This window comes from Bos indicus, chromosome 29 (genome assembly GCF_029378745.1).
Source record: "Bos indicus isolate NIAB-ARS_2022 breed Sahiwal x Tharparkar chromosome 29, NIAB-ARS_B.indTharparkar_mat_pri_1.0, whole genome shotgun sequence".
Lineage (NCBI taxonomy): Eukaryota > Metazoa > Chordata > Mammalia > Artiodactyla > Bovidae > Bos > Bos indicus.
This window is the reverse complement of record NC_091788.1, coordinates 40,292,435-40,309,293: the sequence shown is the minus strand read 5'-3', so window position 1 is coordinate 40,309,293 and position 16,859 is coordinate 40,292,435. Positions and strand designations below refer to the sequence as shown.

At 53.8% G+C, this 16,859-nt stretch overlaps 2 protein-coding genes across 4 annotated transcripts in view; one reads left to right on the top strand and one right to left on the bottom strand.

Moving 5' to 3' along the window:
* Positions 1–444: 444 nt before the first annotated feature.
* TKFC (triokinase and FMN cyclase) lies at positions 445–12,554 on the bottom strand. 3 transcript variants are annotated; one of them, XM_019954609.2, is made up of 18 exons: positions 12,426–12,554; positions 10,945–11,060; positions 8,453–8,642; positions 7,406–7,516; positions 7,150–7,331; positions 5,796–5,874; positions 5,426–5,515; positions 4,774–4,808; positions 4,616–4,700; positions 4,437–4,526; positions 3,664–3,780; positions 3,224–3,343; positions 2,911–3,048; positions 1,907–2,013; positions 1,700–1,803; positions 1,563–1,596; positions 1,367–1,456; positions 445–1,004 (listed from the first exon to the last, which is right to left on the bottom strand). In XM_019954609.2, exons 2-18 carry the CDS (start codon positions 10,945–10,947, stop codon positions 843–845), a joined length of 1,737 nt encoding a protein of 578 aa, XP_019810168.2. In that variant the 5' UTR covers positions 10,948–11,060; positions 12,426–12,554; the 3' UTR covers positions 445–842. The 3 variants fall into 3 exon arrangements, with proteins under 3 accessions (XP_019810168.2, XP_019810167.2, XP_019810170.2); XM_019954608.2 differs by having other exon boundaries at positions 12,214–12,535; XM_019954611.2 differs by lacking the exon at positions 8,453–8,642 and having other exon boundaries at positions 12,214–12,535.
* Positions 12,555–12,620: 66 nt separating this feature from the next.
* The window catches only part of DDB1 (damage specific DNA binding protein 1), a 28,009-nt gene continuing 23,770 nt past the window's right edge, over positions 12,621–16,859 (top strand). Inside the window, exons 1-4 of the mRNA XM_019954604.2 lie at positions 12,621–12,845; positions 14,072–14,220; positions 15,278–15,394; positions 15,750–15,971. Coding sequence (XP_019810163.1) covers positions 12,785–12,845; positions 14,072–14,220; positions 15,278–15,394; positions 15,750–15,971 — 549 coding nt within the window. The 5' untranslated portion in view covers positions 12,621–12,784. The remainder of the gene's footprint in view (positions 12,846–14,071; positions 14,221–15,277; positions 15,395–15,749; positions 15,972–16,859) is intronic.

Here is a 16,859-nt window from a genome sequence, read left to right as displayed (position 1 = left end):
TGCACCCCTATGCCAAGCAGGGGCCAGGGGTGCGCCGTATGTCTCCACCAGGCACCATGCTGACCCCACAGCCCCTCCTGCTCCCCCTGGGGCTGTCACTGATGGCTCTGGAGACGTGGGGCTGGCCTGAGAATGGTTTCTATTCTGCTGCTGATCCTTAAAAGAGTATGGTGATTTGTTTTCCTTTTGGTGACCCACCTGCACATTTGATTTCTGAAGAATCAGTGAGTTCTTTTAGTCTAGGGCTGAGAAAAGCACACCTGTCCGGGGTGGTGTGTGCACCAGAAGGACAGACTGGGTCCCAGTGGAGTTGGCCCACCTGCACAGAACCTGCCTTCAGGCCTCAGGTGGGAGGAGACGGGGGCTGAGCTCTGAGCCTCAGGGCATCGGTGGGCCCACTTGTTCACACGCTTGGATGAAGGTCCTTCAGAGGAAGCACAGCTCTTCTGCTTCAGTGTGGTTTATTGGCTGGCTTTTCACACTGGCTCAGTTCATGTGCAGAAGACCTTTCATGCGGAGTCTCAAAACCAAATTAGCATCACCAGTTAAAGGCTGTATTGCCACCCAGGGAAAAGCCTTATCACTAAAGCTCAGAACTGACTAGAGGCAGAGCCCGGTGACCCTAGGACTGCCCCCTCCCCGAAAAGGGAAAACGCATTGACACCCATTCTGGGCCTGCAGTTTCTACAGTGGAGGATCTGTAGGCTGGCTGAGGAGTTCCTGTTGAATGCAGAGGGCAGGTCTCGAGAGCCAGAGGCAGGGGAGGACGGCAGAAGGCAGAAGCAAGTGATGGTGGCTGCTGGGGAAAGCAGTGAGAGAGGCCCTGAGGCCCGTGGAGGCCTTCACGCACCCTGACTCTGCAAGACCTCCAGGATGGCACGCAGAATGGCCGCGGCTGCCACCGCCCCGGGGTCTGGCTGATCCAGGCGCGCAGAGCTGATGTAACTGGCTCTTCCAGCTCCAGCTTCCATGTTCTTGGTGGCCTCGGCTGCAGCTTCTGCACTCTGAGGGGTGGGGGTGTGGGAGCCGGTTCAAAGAGGAGCCATCAGGCTTCCTTCCTGCCATGGACCCTGGGGTCCCAGCTTTGCCAGGACCCTCTGCACAGTCACCAGGGTGGAGAGGTCACTGTCCACCCACCACTAGCAGGGACAAGGGGACACCATTTGCTGAGGGCCTGCTATGTTCCAGACCTAGTGCTGGGACCCTATGTATCTCTCTAGTCCCCAGCCACCCTCTGAGATAGGTATTCTCCACTGTCAGAGGAGGAAAGTGAAGTACAGAAAGGATATGAACTTGTTCAAGGTCGCACGGAGATGGGAGCCTGGTGGTTCTGTCTCTCTGGGTGGCTGGGCCCAGCCTCACTCACCTTGACAGCCTTGGTCAGAATCTGGAGCATATTGGCCCCTGGGCTCTTCCAGGCTTGGAGCTCCTGTCCTGCTGCCCACAGAGAATCCAGCTGGACAGGGGGAGGGGAGAGATGGGCTGAGGATAGGCCCTGCCACTGAGACTGGCCTTCAGGGCTTCTACGCTCCAAAGGGGCAAGGCCTGGGCCAGATACACACCATAGTCCTGTCACCTGGGGCAGCCTTTCCATACCTGGCAGGGAAAGAGAACTAGTGAGGCTCACCACAGGGAAGCACCACTCTGGGGGTGGGTGACATCAACCACCACCCCCAGCCCACTCTGGGCCCTGGCTCACTTCTGCATGGCCTCCAGGCCGGCATCCATGGCAGCAGACCAGGCCGGGAGGTCAGTCTTGGCCTTGAGTGGCTGGGCCGCCGCAGTCAGGAACAGGCCGTAGAGCTGGGGAGGACCAGGATGCTGAGCACGGTGTTGGCCTGGGGCCTTGGCCAACCCAGAACCCCTCTGTGTCAGCCCTCCACCCCCGGGGGCTGCTGGCACTCACTGCCCCTGAGGAGCCTCCCATCTTCTCCAGTAGCAGGAAGGACAATTTGGAGAGTAGCTGGGCAGGGCTGGCTGGGGGTGGGCCCTCCTTTAGCCACCCCTGAATCGCTGCAGGCAGATAAGAGATGGCAAGGAATTCAGAGACCTTCCCTCCCGTCTGCCTGGACCCCAACCAAGTACCCAGGCCTCACTGCCAGGCGGAAGGAATGGACGCTAGGAGAGGCTGAGGGAACCAACATGAAGAGACTCCCCGGCCCCCTCTCTGTCCTGCTGCATCTGGAGAGAGGAGGGGACAGGTCACCGATGGGGACCTTGGTGGTCAATGAGAAGCGATGATGCTTCCTCGCTTCCCTCTTTTTTGTCTTTTACTGATTTACCTTGTTAATGGTCTTTTTTTCCTACCAGAACATAAGCCACAAGAGCAGTGATTTTAATATTTTTCTAGCTATTGTATCCATAGAGTTGAGGGCAGCACCTGACCCATGGTCAGCACTAAATATATTTTTCTTGATTGAACAAGATAATAGCTGGATAATTCAGAACTTTTGCCTCGGCTGGGTAAGCTGAGAAAGAGTAAGGGTGTGAGTTTCCCTTTAGGATAATTTAAAGTTGTTATTCGGGCTTCCCTTGTGGCTGGCTCAGCTGGTAGAGAATCCACCTGCAATGTGGAAGACCTCAGTTCAATCTCTGGATCTGGAAGATCCCCTGGAAAAGGGAAAGCCTACCCACTGCAGTATTCTGGACTGGAGAATATAGGGTCACAAAGAGTCAGACATGACTGAGCGACTTTCACAATTATTCACTGAAAGACTGTAGTACTAGACATATCCCTTTATGAAAACAGGTGAAAAGCACGCTAAGTTTGTGATGACGTCTTTTGGCAAAATAACAGTTGCCAGCCCCATGTGAGTACTCCAAATGCTTTTGAAATCACTGATTCATGAAACGCCACATGAGTGTGCCGTACCACCCCGTCTCCTACCCCAGGTGGGCCCTGGCACCAACCTCTGGCTGCACGGCTGTGGGTGGTGCCACAGTCTCCATCACCGGCAGCACGGTCCAGGGCGTTCAGATGTTCCTCCAGGCCCAGGAGGGTGGTGCACACCCACTCCAGCACAAGTACCATCTGCTTTGAGGCTTCACCTGCAAAGGGAGGACAGCAGGAGGGAGGCCCACCTGCCTGGCTCTTCTCACAACTGAACGTGACCAGAGTGCAGGTGTGGGTGCCAGGGCCCCTGCACGCCCCTCTGCACACACTGCAGCCTTTAGGCCTCAGGCCAAACGCCTGGGCCACCTTCCCCTAGAGCATGGCCCCTACCTGCTGCAGTAGTGGAGTCAGGGGCCGCCAGGGGCTCCGTGGGGGCGGCCCGGCTCCGCTTCCGCCCAGTCACCCAGACCTTGGCCACGTTAGGCCAGGCCGAGGCAGTGGTTTCAGCATCTGGGGACAGCAGGATGACTCTTCTTAGAGACGGGTCGGCTGGCCAGGATCAAGTAGGGCCTGGACTCCCCACCTGGTGGCCTGGTTCCCTCCACCGCAGTAAGTGGGTACTGAGTGCTGACTGTGTACATGGGAAATGAGGGCCCCTAGGGGAGGAGCCTAATTCCAACTCCTCCACAGTCAAGAGAGAGTTGGGGAAGGCTGGGGAAGCCAGAAAGGGCCTCTCCACAGGGTCCTAACTCATGGTCAGCCCTGATGGAGTTGGCTCCTTCCAGCTCCAGGGAGCCCTGGTTTGGCTGACCCCAGCTTCCAGGTCTCACCTATCAGTTTCAGGAGGGGCTCATCCACCAGCAGGAGGGTGAGAGAAACGCCAGGCATCTCCAGGGCTGACATGAAGGTGCCCACTAGGGCACGGGCGATCTTCACCCCGCGGCCCTCTGCAGTACCAGAGCATGAGAGTGTGAGGAAGAAGGGAAGTGCTTCTGGGCAGTTTTCCCCAGAGCATCAGAGAAGGAAACAGAGTAAGAGAAAAACAAGGACTTTGGGAGCTGGGGCCCTGAGGTCAGTAGGGAGCCGGTCAGATTTCCTCGGGGCGTCCTTTAAAGATACCTTGAATGACCACATACCCTGGAGGCGTCCCTTCTATGGGGGCAGATGAGTAACGACAGGTCTCAGTTACTGGGTTCTTCTTACCAGGTCCCATGTCCTGTGCTAAGTGAGTTAAATCTCATACGGCTACTCACTCCAGTATTATTGCCTGGGAAATCCCATGGACAGAGGAGGCCATGGCGTTGCAAAAATGTCAGACAAACTGAGAGACTAAACAACAACAATCCTCGTGACAACCCTTTAAGGCAGCTACTATTACTACCCTCTTTTTATAGACAAGGCAACAGGCTCAAGGCTCCTGGCAAGTAGGTCGCAGACGGCCATCTAAGTCGGGCCTGACTGACTGCACAGCCCGTGCTCCAGACTGTGGAGCCCGACTATCGTTGCAAGGCTCTATCTCAGGTGCCTTTCCTACATCCAGCTTCAAAGGGCGGGCGGGAGGAAGCTTGGGGGTCAGGAGGTCCGACTCCAGTGTGGGGCTCACCCAGAGAGCAGACGGCGGCGTCGGCTATGATGCCCAGTTCCAGGAACGACAGGCCACCCAGGTTGTTGACCATCAGCACTACTGAGGAGCCTGTGGGCGGACATGACGCCCAGGTGACTCTCTCGGCCCCATTTCCAGAGGGGGAGGCAAGGTGGGGAGACAGCGTGACAGTCCCTCACCGGGTGGCACAGGCACGTGGGATGCGTTGGAGGAGCTCGTCATGTGGTCCAGCATGAGCGCCACAATCTCGTCGGCAGTCGCCATCTGTCACGGAGCCGTGAGTGAGCTGCGTCGGGGCCCCGGCCTCGGGCCAGCCTGCACCGGGGAGGCCACCTACCTTTATCCGGCGCACGCCAGCCTCCCCATGGATCCCTGTGGACAGACACAAGCACTGCTGACCCACTCGGAGCCTGGGGAGTCGCTCAGCACGTTCTGCTCAAGGATTTTCTAAGTGGTCCGCATTAGGCTAGGCATGTGTATCTGGGGAGTGTGGGGTTGGGGGACACAGATGGAATAGTGAAACATACACAGTCTCTGCTCTCTGGGAGCTACGGCTTGGTGGTGGAGAGAGCCAGAGCTTTACTTAACTTCCAACTACTGAAGTAGCCTAACTAGAGGCAGTCACAGAGAGGCCACATGAGGCCTCTGCCCATCACTCTGAAAGCACAGGGGAGGAAGAGGGGAAGTTCTGTAGCTGGGGTGGCCCCAGAACTGCCCTTGAAAGAAGGGCTGCATCTTGGCAGGGTCATGGGTACAGGAGAATGGTGGGAGCACAGGCAAGGAGGTGCACAGGACATGGAGCCCTGGGTGCAGAGGGCAATGGCTGGTAGAAATCAGGCAGGTTGGGCCAGAGCAGGCTCATGGGCCCAATTAAAAAACTTCAGAGCCCCTAGGCGACGGCTCCATGTGAGCATACAGGACCCAGGAGATGGCTCCCAGGGTAGAAACTGCTGGGAAAACCCAGGGAACCCAAGGGGTCACAAGCTTACCCAGCCCCAGCTCCACCTCATCAGCTGAGAGCTCAAAAGTGGGTTTAGAACCAGGGACGCTGCAAGAGGACAAGCTCACTCCCAGGGTTCCTACGAGAAATGAAGTATGAAGGGGATGACTGCTCTGCTCCTCGCATCAGGCGTCAGCCGGGCAGCAGCAAGCTCAGAAGTCTCTTCATTGATACAGGCTGCTGGGCTCTTCATCTCAGTGATGGAAGAGAACCCCTGCTCAGGCACCCAAAGCCACTGTTCCCAGGAAACCCTCCTGCAGCCCCTGGGAAGCCTCCTGTGCTGCTTCAGGGAACCTGTTCCTGGTCCAAGGTGGGCCTCGACCTCCCCTGCCCTTCCCGAGCCCTGAGCTGGCACTCACCCATGGCCTTGGCGACGACGCTCACCCGATCTGTGATCTCCTCGAGTCCCACACCTGCCTCGGCCAGAGCACCCGCCACCTGCGCTCACAGAGACAGGCCCCCACCAGGGCAGGGGTCACTGTACCACTTTCGGGCAGAAGACAGGCTGGGGCTGAGCTTCTAGCTGGGAACAGGGAACCTCCTCGTCCTGCTGCATCAACCTGGCCCAACGTATTTAGGGCAACTGCCAGGACTCTAAGAATCCCAGAGCCAGAGGAACTTTACAAATGGAGAAATGGACCCAGAGAGGGGAGGGGGCTTGTCCAATGTCACACAACCAGTTGGTGGCTAGTTTCCCTACTCTTGGTCTAGAGTCCTTTCTCCATGGCATATGTATTGTGGCTCACTTTGGCCACCCACCCACTTCTTGCCAAGCATCTAATATGTGCCGAAAAGGGGAAAAGGTGTCTAAATCATAGTCCCTACCTTGGAGGAACTTGATCTGGGGAGGGGTTAGAGAAACAGACAGCACAGACTGAATGTTTCATGTGAAGTGACGAATCTGATGATGGAGTTCACAGGTGTTATGGGAACGCTGAGGGCAGGGGGTCCTAGCCTGCTTGGCGTGCTGAGACGGCAAGCCTCCCAGAAGGATAGACAGCAGGTGTGGGCCTCCACAGAATAGCAGGAGTTAGCCAGGCTAAAGGGGGATTGGACAGTGGAAGGATTTTCAAGGCCAAAGATTCAGCATCAGCAAAGCCCCAGAGGTGAGCCACAGCCCAGTAGTACAGGGCACTGGTGTTCATGGAAGATAAGGGGACCATAGGAGCAATGGGAGAGGAACTTGAAAGCCAGGTAGGAGGGGCAAGAGCGTGGTGGACACCTGACTGGAAGGCCTGCGCTGACCCTAGGAACCCTGGGGGTGCTTTCTGTAGCCGAACAGCCTGGTCAGAGACACATTGTTAAAAGACACCTCTGGGGTGGTATGGGGAAGAGATTGGGGCAGGGCAGGAAGGAAACAGGCAGAGGACCCAGGTGAGAAGGCAGCGGCAGCCACCTGGGTGCAAGCAGGCAAGACCAAAGCAAGGCTAAGACAGGAAGAGCAGGGCTTGGACGAGGAGGTGTGTTTGGAGGCCCTGGGGAGTAGGGCCACAGGATAGGGTGATGGAAGGTCGGGTAGGGGGAGGGCAAGGAAGGGGCTGGGAGGATGAAAGCCTGTACCTGGGCTGAGCTAGTTACGGGGATGGGGGTGCCCTCCTGGATCAGGGAGCACTGGGGAAGCAGTGGCTTCCTGGGGGGTGGGACAGATGGCTGGAAAGTTCTGGCACTGGGTGCAGCCTGGAAACCAAGGGGTCCCCTGGAGGGGACCCTCACCTTGTGTATGAGCACTGTGCCACAGAGCCCGCGCCGGCCCGCCTTCTTCAGGACGGTGAAGGCACTGTCGTCCCCGACAACCACCATCTCCACAGGGATGCCCTCCGCCCGGGCCTGCTCCCGGGCCAGGCCGAAGTTGAGTCGGTCCCCAGTGTAGTTCTTCACGATGAGGAGGGTCCCCACTGTGGGAACAGCCAGCAGGGCCCCATCAGCGCCTTCCCTCCCCACAGCAGCCCCTCCTGCAGGCCAGGCTTACCTGTGCCTGCCTGGGCCATGGCCCTGATAGCTGCCAGGATGCTGCCCACTGCCGGGGAGGTGAACACGGCTCCCGCGATGACCCCTGTCAGCATCCCCTTCCCTATGAAACCTGTGATGGAGAGAGGTGGGGAGAGGATGCTGGGTGGGGACCTGTGCCTGCAGGCCCTGGGGCTCAGGGCTTCATGCCCTGGTGAGCCCTACTGTGTGCCTGCTGCAGAAAAGCAGCTGGGTCATGCTCCACAGATCTTTCATCTCCTTGGAGAGGTCTTCCCCAACCTCCCAACTGAACAGTCACTCACTCCATCCCCAGGTATTCGCTGCTCCTTTATCCTGCTCTCCTGTCCTCCCTACCTCACTTACATGCTCTGAAATGATCTCTTTCGTTTGTGTGTTTACCTGGTTTCTGTCTCCCCAAAGGAGAACAGAAGCTCCATGAGGGCAGGTACCTCGTCTGGGTCACTTTTGCGCCCCTAGTGGCCAGACAGTGCCAAGCACAGGTGCTCAGGAATGTTTGCTGAATGGATGAATGAATTCGCCAGAGAAACAGGAAAGATACAGAGGATACAAAAGCCTGGTCCCTCACTCCCTACCCCCATCCCTGAGCTCTCAGGGAAAGTGCACATGCCTGGCACTAAATAGGAAACAATCCAGGACAGTCCACTTTGAAAATGTAGGCTGGGAATTCAGAAGAGGGATACTGCTCTAGGCTGGAAGACTCAGGAAGGCCTCATGGAGGAGGAGACGGCAGGTCAGTTGGGCCTGGGAGGAAGGGAGGATTTGTGAAATCACTGACATTCAGAGCTGGAGAGGCCTGAGAGATCATTTGGCCCAACCTTGTGCTTTTACAGACATAGAGACTGAGGCACAGCGAGCCCAGGCCTGGCTCCAGGTCACAGCTCATGGGAGCCGGGAGCCAGAGTCAACACCAGGCTTCCAGCTCTCAGCCGGGCTCCATCCTGAACCTCCTAACGGTGCCAAAGATCTCCCAGCAGCCCCCGTCCACTCTGCCCAGAGCCCACCCCCCACCTCTGCTCAGCGTGCTCACCAGCATGGGCAGGCTCATGGCCGGAGCCCCCACCCGACAGTAGGGCCACCCGGCCCTTGAGACTGTCCAGGTCAGAACGGAGGGCCACGCGGTGGCCCTGCAGGAGCTGTAGGCTGGGGTTGCAGGCCACCAGGCCGGCAAGAGCGTCGTCGGCACAGCCTGCCACTGAGTTCACTAGCTTCTTGGAGGTCTGTGGGAGAGAAGCAGGAGGAGGTTCTGGGTGTAGCTGGCAGGGACACCCCCTTGTTCTGCCCAGCCACACTGCTGTGACTAAGACCCCTAGCCCACACCTGCCCAGGAACTCCAGGGAACAGCGGTTCCTTGAATTAGGCATCATTTTATCTGGTGGATGTTTCTATGACTTAGTAATTTGTGACTTTTTATTCAATGCCTAACTTAAATTTATCCTGAAGAACGGCTTTGAAATTTATCCTGAAGAACGGCTTTGATACAAAGAAAATGGGGGGACTGGAGTCCTCAGTACACAAAGATAATTGGGGCCCAACAGCCTTTTGTCAAAGGCGGAGAAGCCCCAGGTTGGGGCTCCTGTCCCAGGGGTGGGGGCCAGACAGGTCCCACACCCATCTGCTTCCTCAGCAAAACAGGGATTTAATGAACTACAGGATATGCCCCCTATACAGTAAAAACTGAATAAAAGGGAACTAGTCCCTTCTACTGCCAGCTCTGAAAAGCCGGAGCTGGCTGAAAGGGCTGCATGCGGCTCCTGCCTTTGTCCCAAACAGTGAAACTGGGGCCCAATTAGGATCAGAGAGGGCCGGGCTCCCAGCGCCCCCTGGTGGCCTGAGGGCAGCCTGCACCTGAGCCTTCCCCAAGTCTGCAGGAACTTGGTTCTTTCATGCAAACTCTGGCCTTTTCTGGGTCAGGGGTGGGCCAGGGCAGTGAGCCAGACCTCATTCTAGATCTGATTCTAAGCGTTTTCAAGCACATCTCATTCAACCTTCCAACAACCCTATGGAGTAAAATTAGCCCAGTGAGGAAACAGGCAGAATTATATGACTTTGCCCAAGGTCACCAGAGAAGGCACTGGCACCTCACTCCAGTACTCTTGCCTGGAAAATCCCATGGGCGGAGGAGCCTGGTAGGCTGCAGTCCATGGGGTCGCTAAGAGTCGGGCACGACTGAGCGACTTCACTCTCACTTTTCACTTTCATGCATTGGAGAAGGAAATGGAAATCCACTCCAGTGTTCTTGCCTGGAGAATCCCAGGGACAGGGGAGCCTGGTGGGCTGCCGTCTGTGGGGTTGCACAGAGTAGGACACTACTGAAGCGACTTAGCAGCAGCAGCAGCAGCAGCCGCCCAAGGTCACAAAGCCAGCAAGTGTCCAGGTCAGCCTGGCTCCAAAGCTAGTTCCATTTTGGCTTTATCATGCTGCTTTCCCCAGGGGCTGAAGGGAGGCTGAGAGTGGCAGACGTTCTGCCCAAGTGAAGGCATGGGCTTGTGGCTCCCAGCGCCTGCCAGGGACTGGAATATGCAATGAAGTTGAGAGTGGGTCTGAATTCCAAGCCCAACCTCCAACGCTACCACCCTCTGAGAATGGGTCCCTTTGCCACCCCTGACAGTCCGCCCTGCCTGGGATTTGCAACCATTCCCAAACCAGAGCCAGTGGAGAGATCAGCCGCCAGTGCCATCTGTGGCTCCCAGTGGCCTGAGGGGATGGAAGAAGAAAGGAAAGTTGCCTCCTACAGGCAAATGTGGGAGGCCCCTAGATCCTGGTCTGGTCAACACCCCATCGACTAATCTGCAGATGAGGAAAGAGGCTCAGAGAGGTCATGTTTCGGTAAAATGTCACACAGCTGGTTAGTGGTAGGCTGAAACTTGAACCCAGGCCTGCCCAGGCATGTGTTTGAGCACAATCCGTGACACAGTGCAGGGCAGGGAAGCCTGGTGTGTTGCAGTTCGTGGGGTCACAAAGAGTTGGACACGACTAAGAGATTTCACAACAACTTCCCAGGGCTGTTTTGCTTCAGATCTGTTCTAGAATGAGCCTGGGGCATGCTGAGGGGCATATTGAGCCTCCTGCACTGTAGATCCCACAAGCCCACACATGCCCAAGGCTCAGAAAGACACAACAGGTCCTTCTTTTGGACTCCTGTGTGGTGTCTATTACAGAGTCCAGTTCAGTTCAGTCGTTCAGTCATGTCCAACTCTTTGCGACCCCATGAATTGCAGCACGCCAGGCCTCCCTGTCCATCACCAACGGTAGCTGTTAATGTTCTAAACGCTTGACCCAGACCAGGGCCATGTGGGCCTTGGAGGGACTCAGAGGCTGCAGCCACAGATTGGGCTGGGCCTAGCTGGGAAATGAAGGGAAGTCAGGCCCTGAGACAGAGGATGACTCTTTCTCTTAAGCTCAGGAGGCAGCAGCATCTCTTGGTCAGGGAGTGAGGAACTGCAACATGCCCAGGGCTGACACACCTACTGCCCCAAGCCCATAGTGCCCTTCCTCTGCCCTGGCCCTCATGGGACTCACCATGATGGGGAGGCTCTGAAGCAAGTGTGCCTCACACCGTCTCACTGAGCTTCTGGCAGATGGGCAGTCCCGTGTGTGCAATCAGGTCTGAGCACAGTGAAGATGGCAAGCAGAATCTGCAAGAGGTGGGTAACGACATGAGCTGCTGAAGACACTTGCAGCCTACTGGCACAGTCATGCTTCCAGCACCCTGGTAATTAGGGAGCTTCCCCAGACTTTGATCTAAGTCCAAACTCTAGAATGTGAGCTGGGGATGGAGAAGAGTTTGCGGCTGACCAAGGTTCACATTCTGCACCTGGCTGCCAGAACACTGATAGATCCATGCTGGGCACACATCTGCCTTATGCTCAGGAGTGGCGCCCACCTTATCACCAAGGGGCAAATTTACCCTCAGAGTAACTTCATCTATTACATGGGCACACATGCAGTGAATACGTTCCTAAAGATCTTCACAGACTTGCTCCTGTCAGTGTTGGCACCTCACCAGGAAGGAGATGGCTGAGTCTGTGACTCTATTTTCCTTCTGGGAAACCGACCCAGCAAGCTCTGTGATGTGTCCAAGGCCATTCCAACAACAGCCAGGATTCAAACCTATGTTTAGCTTCTCTACAAATCCTGTGTTCTTTCTACTGATAAATTCAGTGCCTCAAAAGTCAAGGCTGAAAGTCCTGGGTGTGGGAAATCACATATGTAAATCACAAAGACCTTTTAGCTCCTTTTGGTTCAGCCAGGTTCAGAGGTGTCTTGGGCTCAAGGCACCTTTCTGCAATGCAAAGAATCCCCACCAGCCTCAGCACCTAGCTCTGCCTCTGATTTCCTAGGGGATTCTGGGTAAATCAATTTGCCTGAGCCTTAGCTTCCTCATTTGTAAAATGGGGGCAGCTTCCTCTACAGCCTTCTGGCAGGTGCTCCAAGCCACGTGGTTCTTCTACTCCTTGCAGAGCCTGTCTGATGTGGAGTGGCTTGCAAGCTGCAGGGCTAACTGACTGCTTTCTTGGGTCACTAAGGTTCTCACCAGGCAAATTCTGCTTTCGTGTTTGAGGTCCGAGTTTGCACAGATCATGGGGGCACTAACTCTGCTGGAGAAGTGGCCTGCTGGGGCCTCGAAACACAAAGTTTCAAACACAAACAAGTTCAAAGGAGAGAAGGGACAGTCTAAGTGCCTCCCCCAGACGCCCGCCAGGTGAGATGGGAGTGATGGGTCATTCTAGGATCAGGCAGGGCTGGGTTTAGAGATACTGGGAAGGCTAGGGAGAGGGAGGTACGAACCTCGGTTCTAGTCTGGGAGGTGCACAAACTGATGTCACCTTCTTCCCCTCTCTGGGCCTCTGCAGTATCTTCTGGTTCCAAAATAGGGACCAGCCCCGAGGGCTCCTGGAGCTAAGAAGGGGGTGTGGACGGGGTCTGGGGAAGGGCGAGGGGAGCGGACTACGGATGAGGTCGGCGGGTCAGCTCCGGGGAAGAAGGAAGAGTCGGCGAACCTTTGCGACCCGCTCTCGTCCGGGTAAGCCTTTTCAGTAACCGCCACCAGTACCGAAAGACTCCCGACGGGGCGCCCTCATCCGGGTACTCCAAGCTCCAGCGGTAGAGAATGGGCGGGGCCTCCGGGGGGCGGGGCCTCCCTTGGTTGGCCGCCTCTGGCGCCTTGAGTCCTCCAAGAGGCCAGGTGAGGCCGTCCCGTGATGCCCTGCGTCCCGGTCGCTCTGGCCTGCAACGTGTCTGTGGGGCGGAGACAGCGGCAGCGGAGTTCGCCGCGCGGGTGGGGGATCCCAGTCTTTTAGCTCGTGTCCATCCCTCTATCGTTGCGCTTGAGTCCCACTGGGCTGCCCCAGGCCTCGACATGTCGTACAACTACGTGGTAACGGCACAGAAGCCCACCGCCGTGAACGGCTGCGTGACCGGTGAGGCTGCCAGGGCAGGAGACCCCTGTGAGGGAGGGAGCTGGGGGCAACCGAGGCCTAGGGAAGCCCGCGGCCCCTGGGTGGCCACCAAGCCCGCGGCCAGGACCGGGCCCGGGGAATGAGAGGCGCTGGCTGCGGAAGGACCTCCCACAGCCCCCGACTTCAAAGAAGCTGTCTAAACACACGCCTTTTAGGGGAGTAAGCGCCTTTAGGGGAGTCAACGCTGCTTTTGAGGGTCCGCTTTCGTTCTCGGCGGTCACTTGGCCTCGAGGACAGGGACGGGCCCAGTGGGACGGAGAGTGGGGTATGAGTTGATTGTGCGGTGTTGCTTGAGCCGCGAGATTGGCCTCGCGAAAGGGCGGTGGTGATGGCCATTTGGGGGCACGAATTTTCAAGTGGGAGAGCCTGGGAGGTGCAGGAGGTGGAGGGATGTGAAGAATGTCCGCACTCAAGGCGAAAGAGAGGAGTCCGCTTTGCCTGGGGCTGTTGTTTACAAGAAGGAGGTGCTGGGGAAGAGGGTTTAGAATGGCCCAGCCCAGTGCTGGGCTTGCCTTGTTTGTTTGTGCAAGAATTGTTAAGGACACAGATGTTCTGGACATAATCATCTTGAACCAGAATAATCATCTTGAGCCAAATTTTCAACAGAATAGGAAGCTCTCAAACTTGTATTTTTATGTAAATTCTAGACATGATTCCAAAAGAAAACTATTGTTTGGAGAGTTGGAAGCGGTGAAGGAGTGTGGATGGGGTTTTGGTAGATTGCTGGGAGGGCAGGCAGGACAAACAAAGCAATATTTTAAGGTGAAGCTCTGAGAATTCTCTTTGTTTGATCTGGTCTGTTTGGTAAAGGTTTTGCAAAAATCCAACTAAGGAACTGACTAGAAAGGAACACTTTCTCCAGCATCTCTTCTTAATTAGAGGATGAGTCGGCCATTGCAATGGGAAAAGTGAAATTCGAGGGCACAGAGCCATCTGAAGGGTTTTCACCGTCATTGTCAGTTGAAGGACATGCTGCTCTTAGGCCCAGGCTAGTTTTCTTAGTCTGATGAGGAAAGTAGCTTTCTTGAACGTACGGAGTAAGACTCTTTGAGGATTTGTTGAGAAGGGAGAGAATGGAGGGAGCCAGAGAAATATGTGAAGTAAATGAGAATTCAGGAGGTTTTAGGTAGAAGTGATAGGATTACTTAGTGCTTTGGCTTCAAAAATTAGAGGATCTGTTCTTGCAGGACATTTTACTTCAGCGGAAGACTTGAACCTGTTGATTGCCAAAAATACGAGATTAGAGATCTATGTGGTCACTGCTGAGGGGCTTCGGCCCGTCAAAGAGGTGGGCATGTATGGGAAGATTGCTGTCATGGAGCTTTTCAGGCCCAAGGTAAGTGCTCTGGGTTGGTTGAGCCCAGCAACAAGGGGAGAACCATTGGTTGTAGTTGAGTTTGTGTTGTTTTATGTCATTGCTCATTTAGGATGGGTGCAATAAGGCCTAGGAGAGAAACTTTTCTCTTTTTGAATGGCAGATTTCAGTTTATATTCTTATTTAATACGTTTCCAAGAGATAGAAGGAGAAATTCACTGGGGAAAAAATTTATTTTATCAAGTTGAATTCTCTAGAAGAGAATATGAAAGCAGTTTGAAATGTGGGTCACCATCCTTGTGGGCCATCATAGTGATTCAGAGAGTAGGCTCTGGAGTTAGGGCAGTACACTTTATTCCTTATTAAATCTAACATTGGGTGTCACCTAACCTTTCAGAGCCTTATTTCTGCATCTGAAAAATGGGGATAACAATATTCAGTCTTCTGGGTTATTGTGAAGATGAACAGCACCTAGCACATAATGAGCATTCACTGTTGCCACTTACTGTCGAATTATTATCATTGTTATAATTCAACAGCTTTCATCAAAATAGCCACCACGTTGCTTCATTATGCGTTTATTGAATCTGATAAGAAAGCAGTAGGTTCAAAATTTAAATTATAACCCTTTGAACAAAAAACTCACTTTGTTGGGGTCTGTATTAGTAAGTAAGAAAGACTTGGTAGATGCATTTGAGCTTCCCTTGTTCAGTTTTTTTCTTTTTTCCAAGTACTTGGGAGGGATTAGAGGAGGTGTTACATTCATCTTTCAGAATTTGAATGGAATAACTGAGATTAGCTGACACGGAACTAGATGAATACATTGTTTGTAGAGCAGAGATACAGAATCTTGAAAGAGGACTAAATGTTTACCAGCTTCAGTTCTGACCTTTTGTACACACCCTTAGGGTGTGTGTAACTCATGTCGTTTATTAACATACATGTTCACCATGGATTTTTTTCAGGGAGAAAAGAAAATTCTTGAAGAATTTCATATGCTTAGGGAATGGTGAAAGCCTAGATAGGTATTCCTGTTTTCAAAAGAAATCTATTTTGATAGTATGATGTTGGTTTCCAGGGGGAGAGCAAGGACCTACTGTTTATCCTGACAGCTAAGTACAATGCCTGCATCTTGGAGTATAAGCAGAGTGGCGAGAGCATTGACATCATAACTCGAGCTCATGGCAATGTGCAGGTGAGGTGGCTGCTGCAGGCTGATGAGAGTTTTCCAGGTGGGGTTGTCATGATTCGGTGAAGGAAATTGAAGTGCTGGGGCAGCTCTCTCTGTGTGGTTAGAGAAACAAGGAGAAAGCACTAAGGACTTCTGTAGTTTACTCAGAATCCAAGGGATAAGGTAGGTAATAATACTTCGTTGAGATTCAGTGTATTGCAGGAAAGCCCACACTGACATTTGGGCTGCTTGGCATGTCAAAAAGATGGCACTCGTTTTACTACCACTCCTACTAAAGTCATCCTGGGAAGGTGGTACCCAGTGTTCTCTGTCACCCTAGGTGTTGAGGTTCTTCCCTAACCCCAGTTTTATTTCTCAGGACCGAATTGGCCGCCCCTCAGAGACGGGCATTATTGGCATCATTGACCCTGAGTGCCGAATGATTGGCCTGCGACTCTATGATGGCCTATTCAAGGTTATTCCACTAGACCGGGACAATAAAGAGCTCAAGGCCTTTAACATCCGCCTGGAGGAGTTGCATGTTATCGACGTCAAGTTCTTATATGGTTGCCAAGCGCCTACCATCTGCTTTGTCTACCAGGTACTGGGGCAGGAGAAGAGGGAGAAGCGATGTGGCTTGGCTCAGTGGGGAGTGCATTTTTGCTCATCAGAATGTCTGGATTTCATGGTAGAATGGGCAGAAGTGTTTAATGTATGTGTCCTGAAATGTTTTGAATGATGCAGTTAGTATGTGTGAGGTTTTGGTTGCACCTTGAGAACAGCAGTACTTACTGTGGAGGCAGGAAACAGTCAGGAGCTTGTAGCAGGCTTTAATCCTGAGATTACACTCTGGGTGTGCGCCTTGGAGATTTTGTAGGGCGACCCAGTTTATACTTTGTCACTTACTGGCATGCTAGGGGATTATTAAAATTTAGCTGTAGAGAAATGATCTGGAAATTGCCTTTACACGCAGTGAGAAATGTGTTGGGGATGCTTTGTGTGTCTTCCAAGAAGAAGTACATTTTGATCAGCACGCAACTTTCTGGTGACTGCTGGCTCTTGACTTCTATTTTAGTCTGTGCCTAAAACTTTTGTAGAGCTGATCCTGGGCAGCTGTTCTCTGGGCCAGATCTCTTGAGGGGGTGGGGGTGGGGGCAGGGTGGCAGAGCACCAGACTAACATGCCTGTATCTTGGTAAAATCTCAGCGTTTTAACAAAGGGCCATACAGCATGAGGTTATTTCAGTAGCATGTGCCTGAATAAATGTTGGAAGGAAGCTTAGTCCAAGTCTTAAGTACTGTGTGTGGGCATGTAAACACTTTGATAGCTGTGTTAAGTATTGGAAATACTGATGTGTTTTTGTATATTTCTTAGTGTCACCTGAGTGCTACAGCTTTGACTCTGGTTGGTATAAAGTTCATTTGAATAGGTTGAAACCAGTTTTGGAGATTTTGCTTAATCTTGTTTATAATACATTAAATATCAGAAC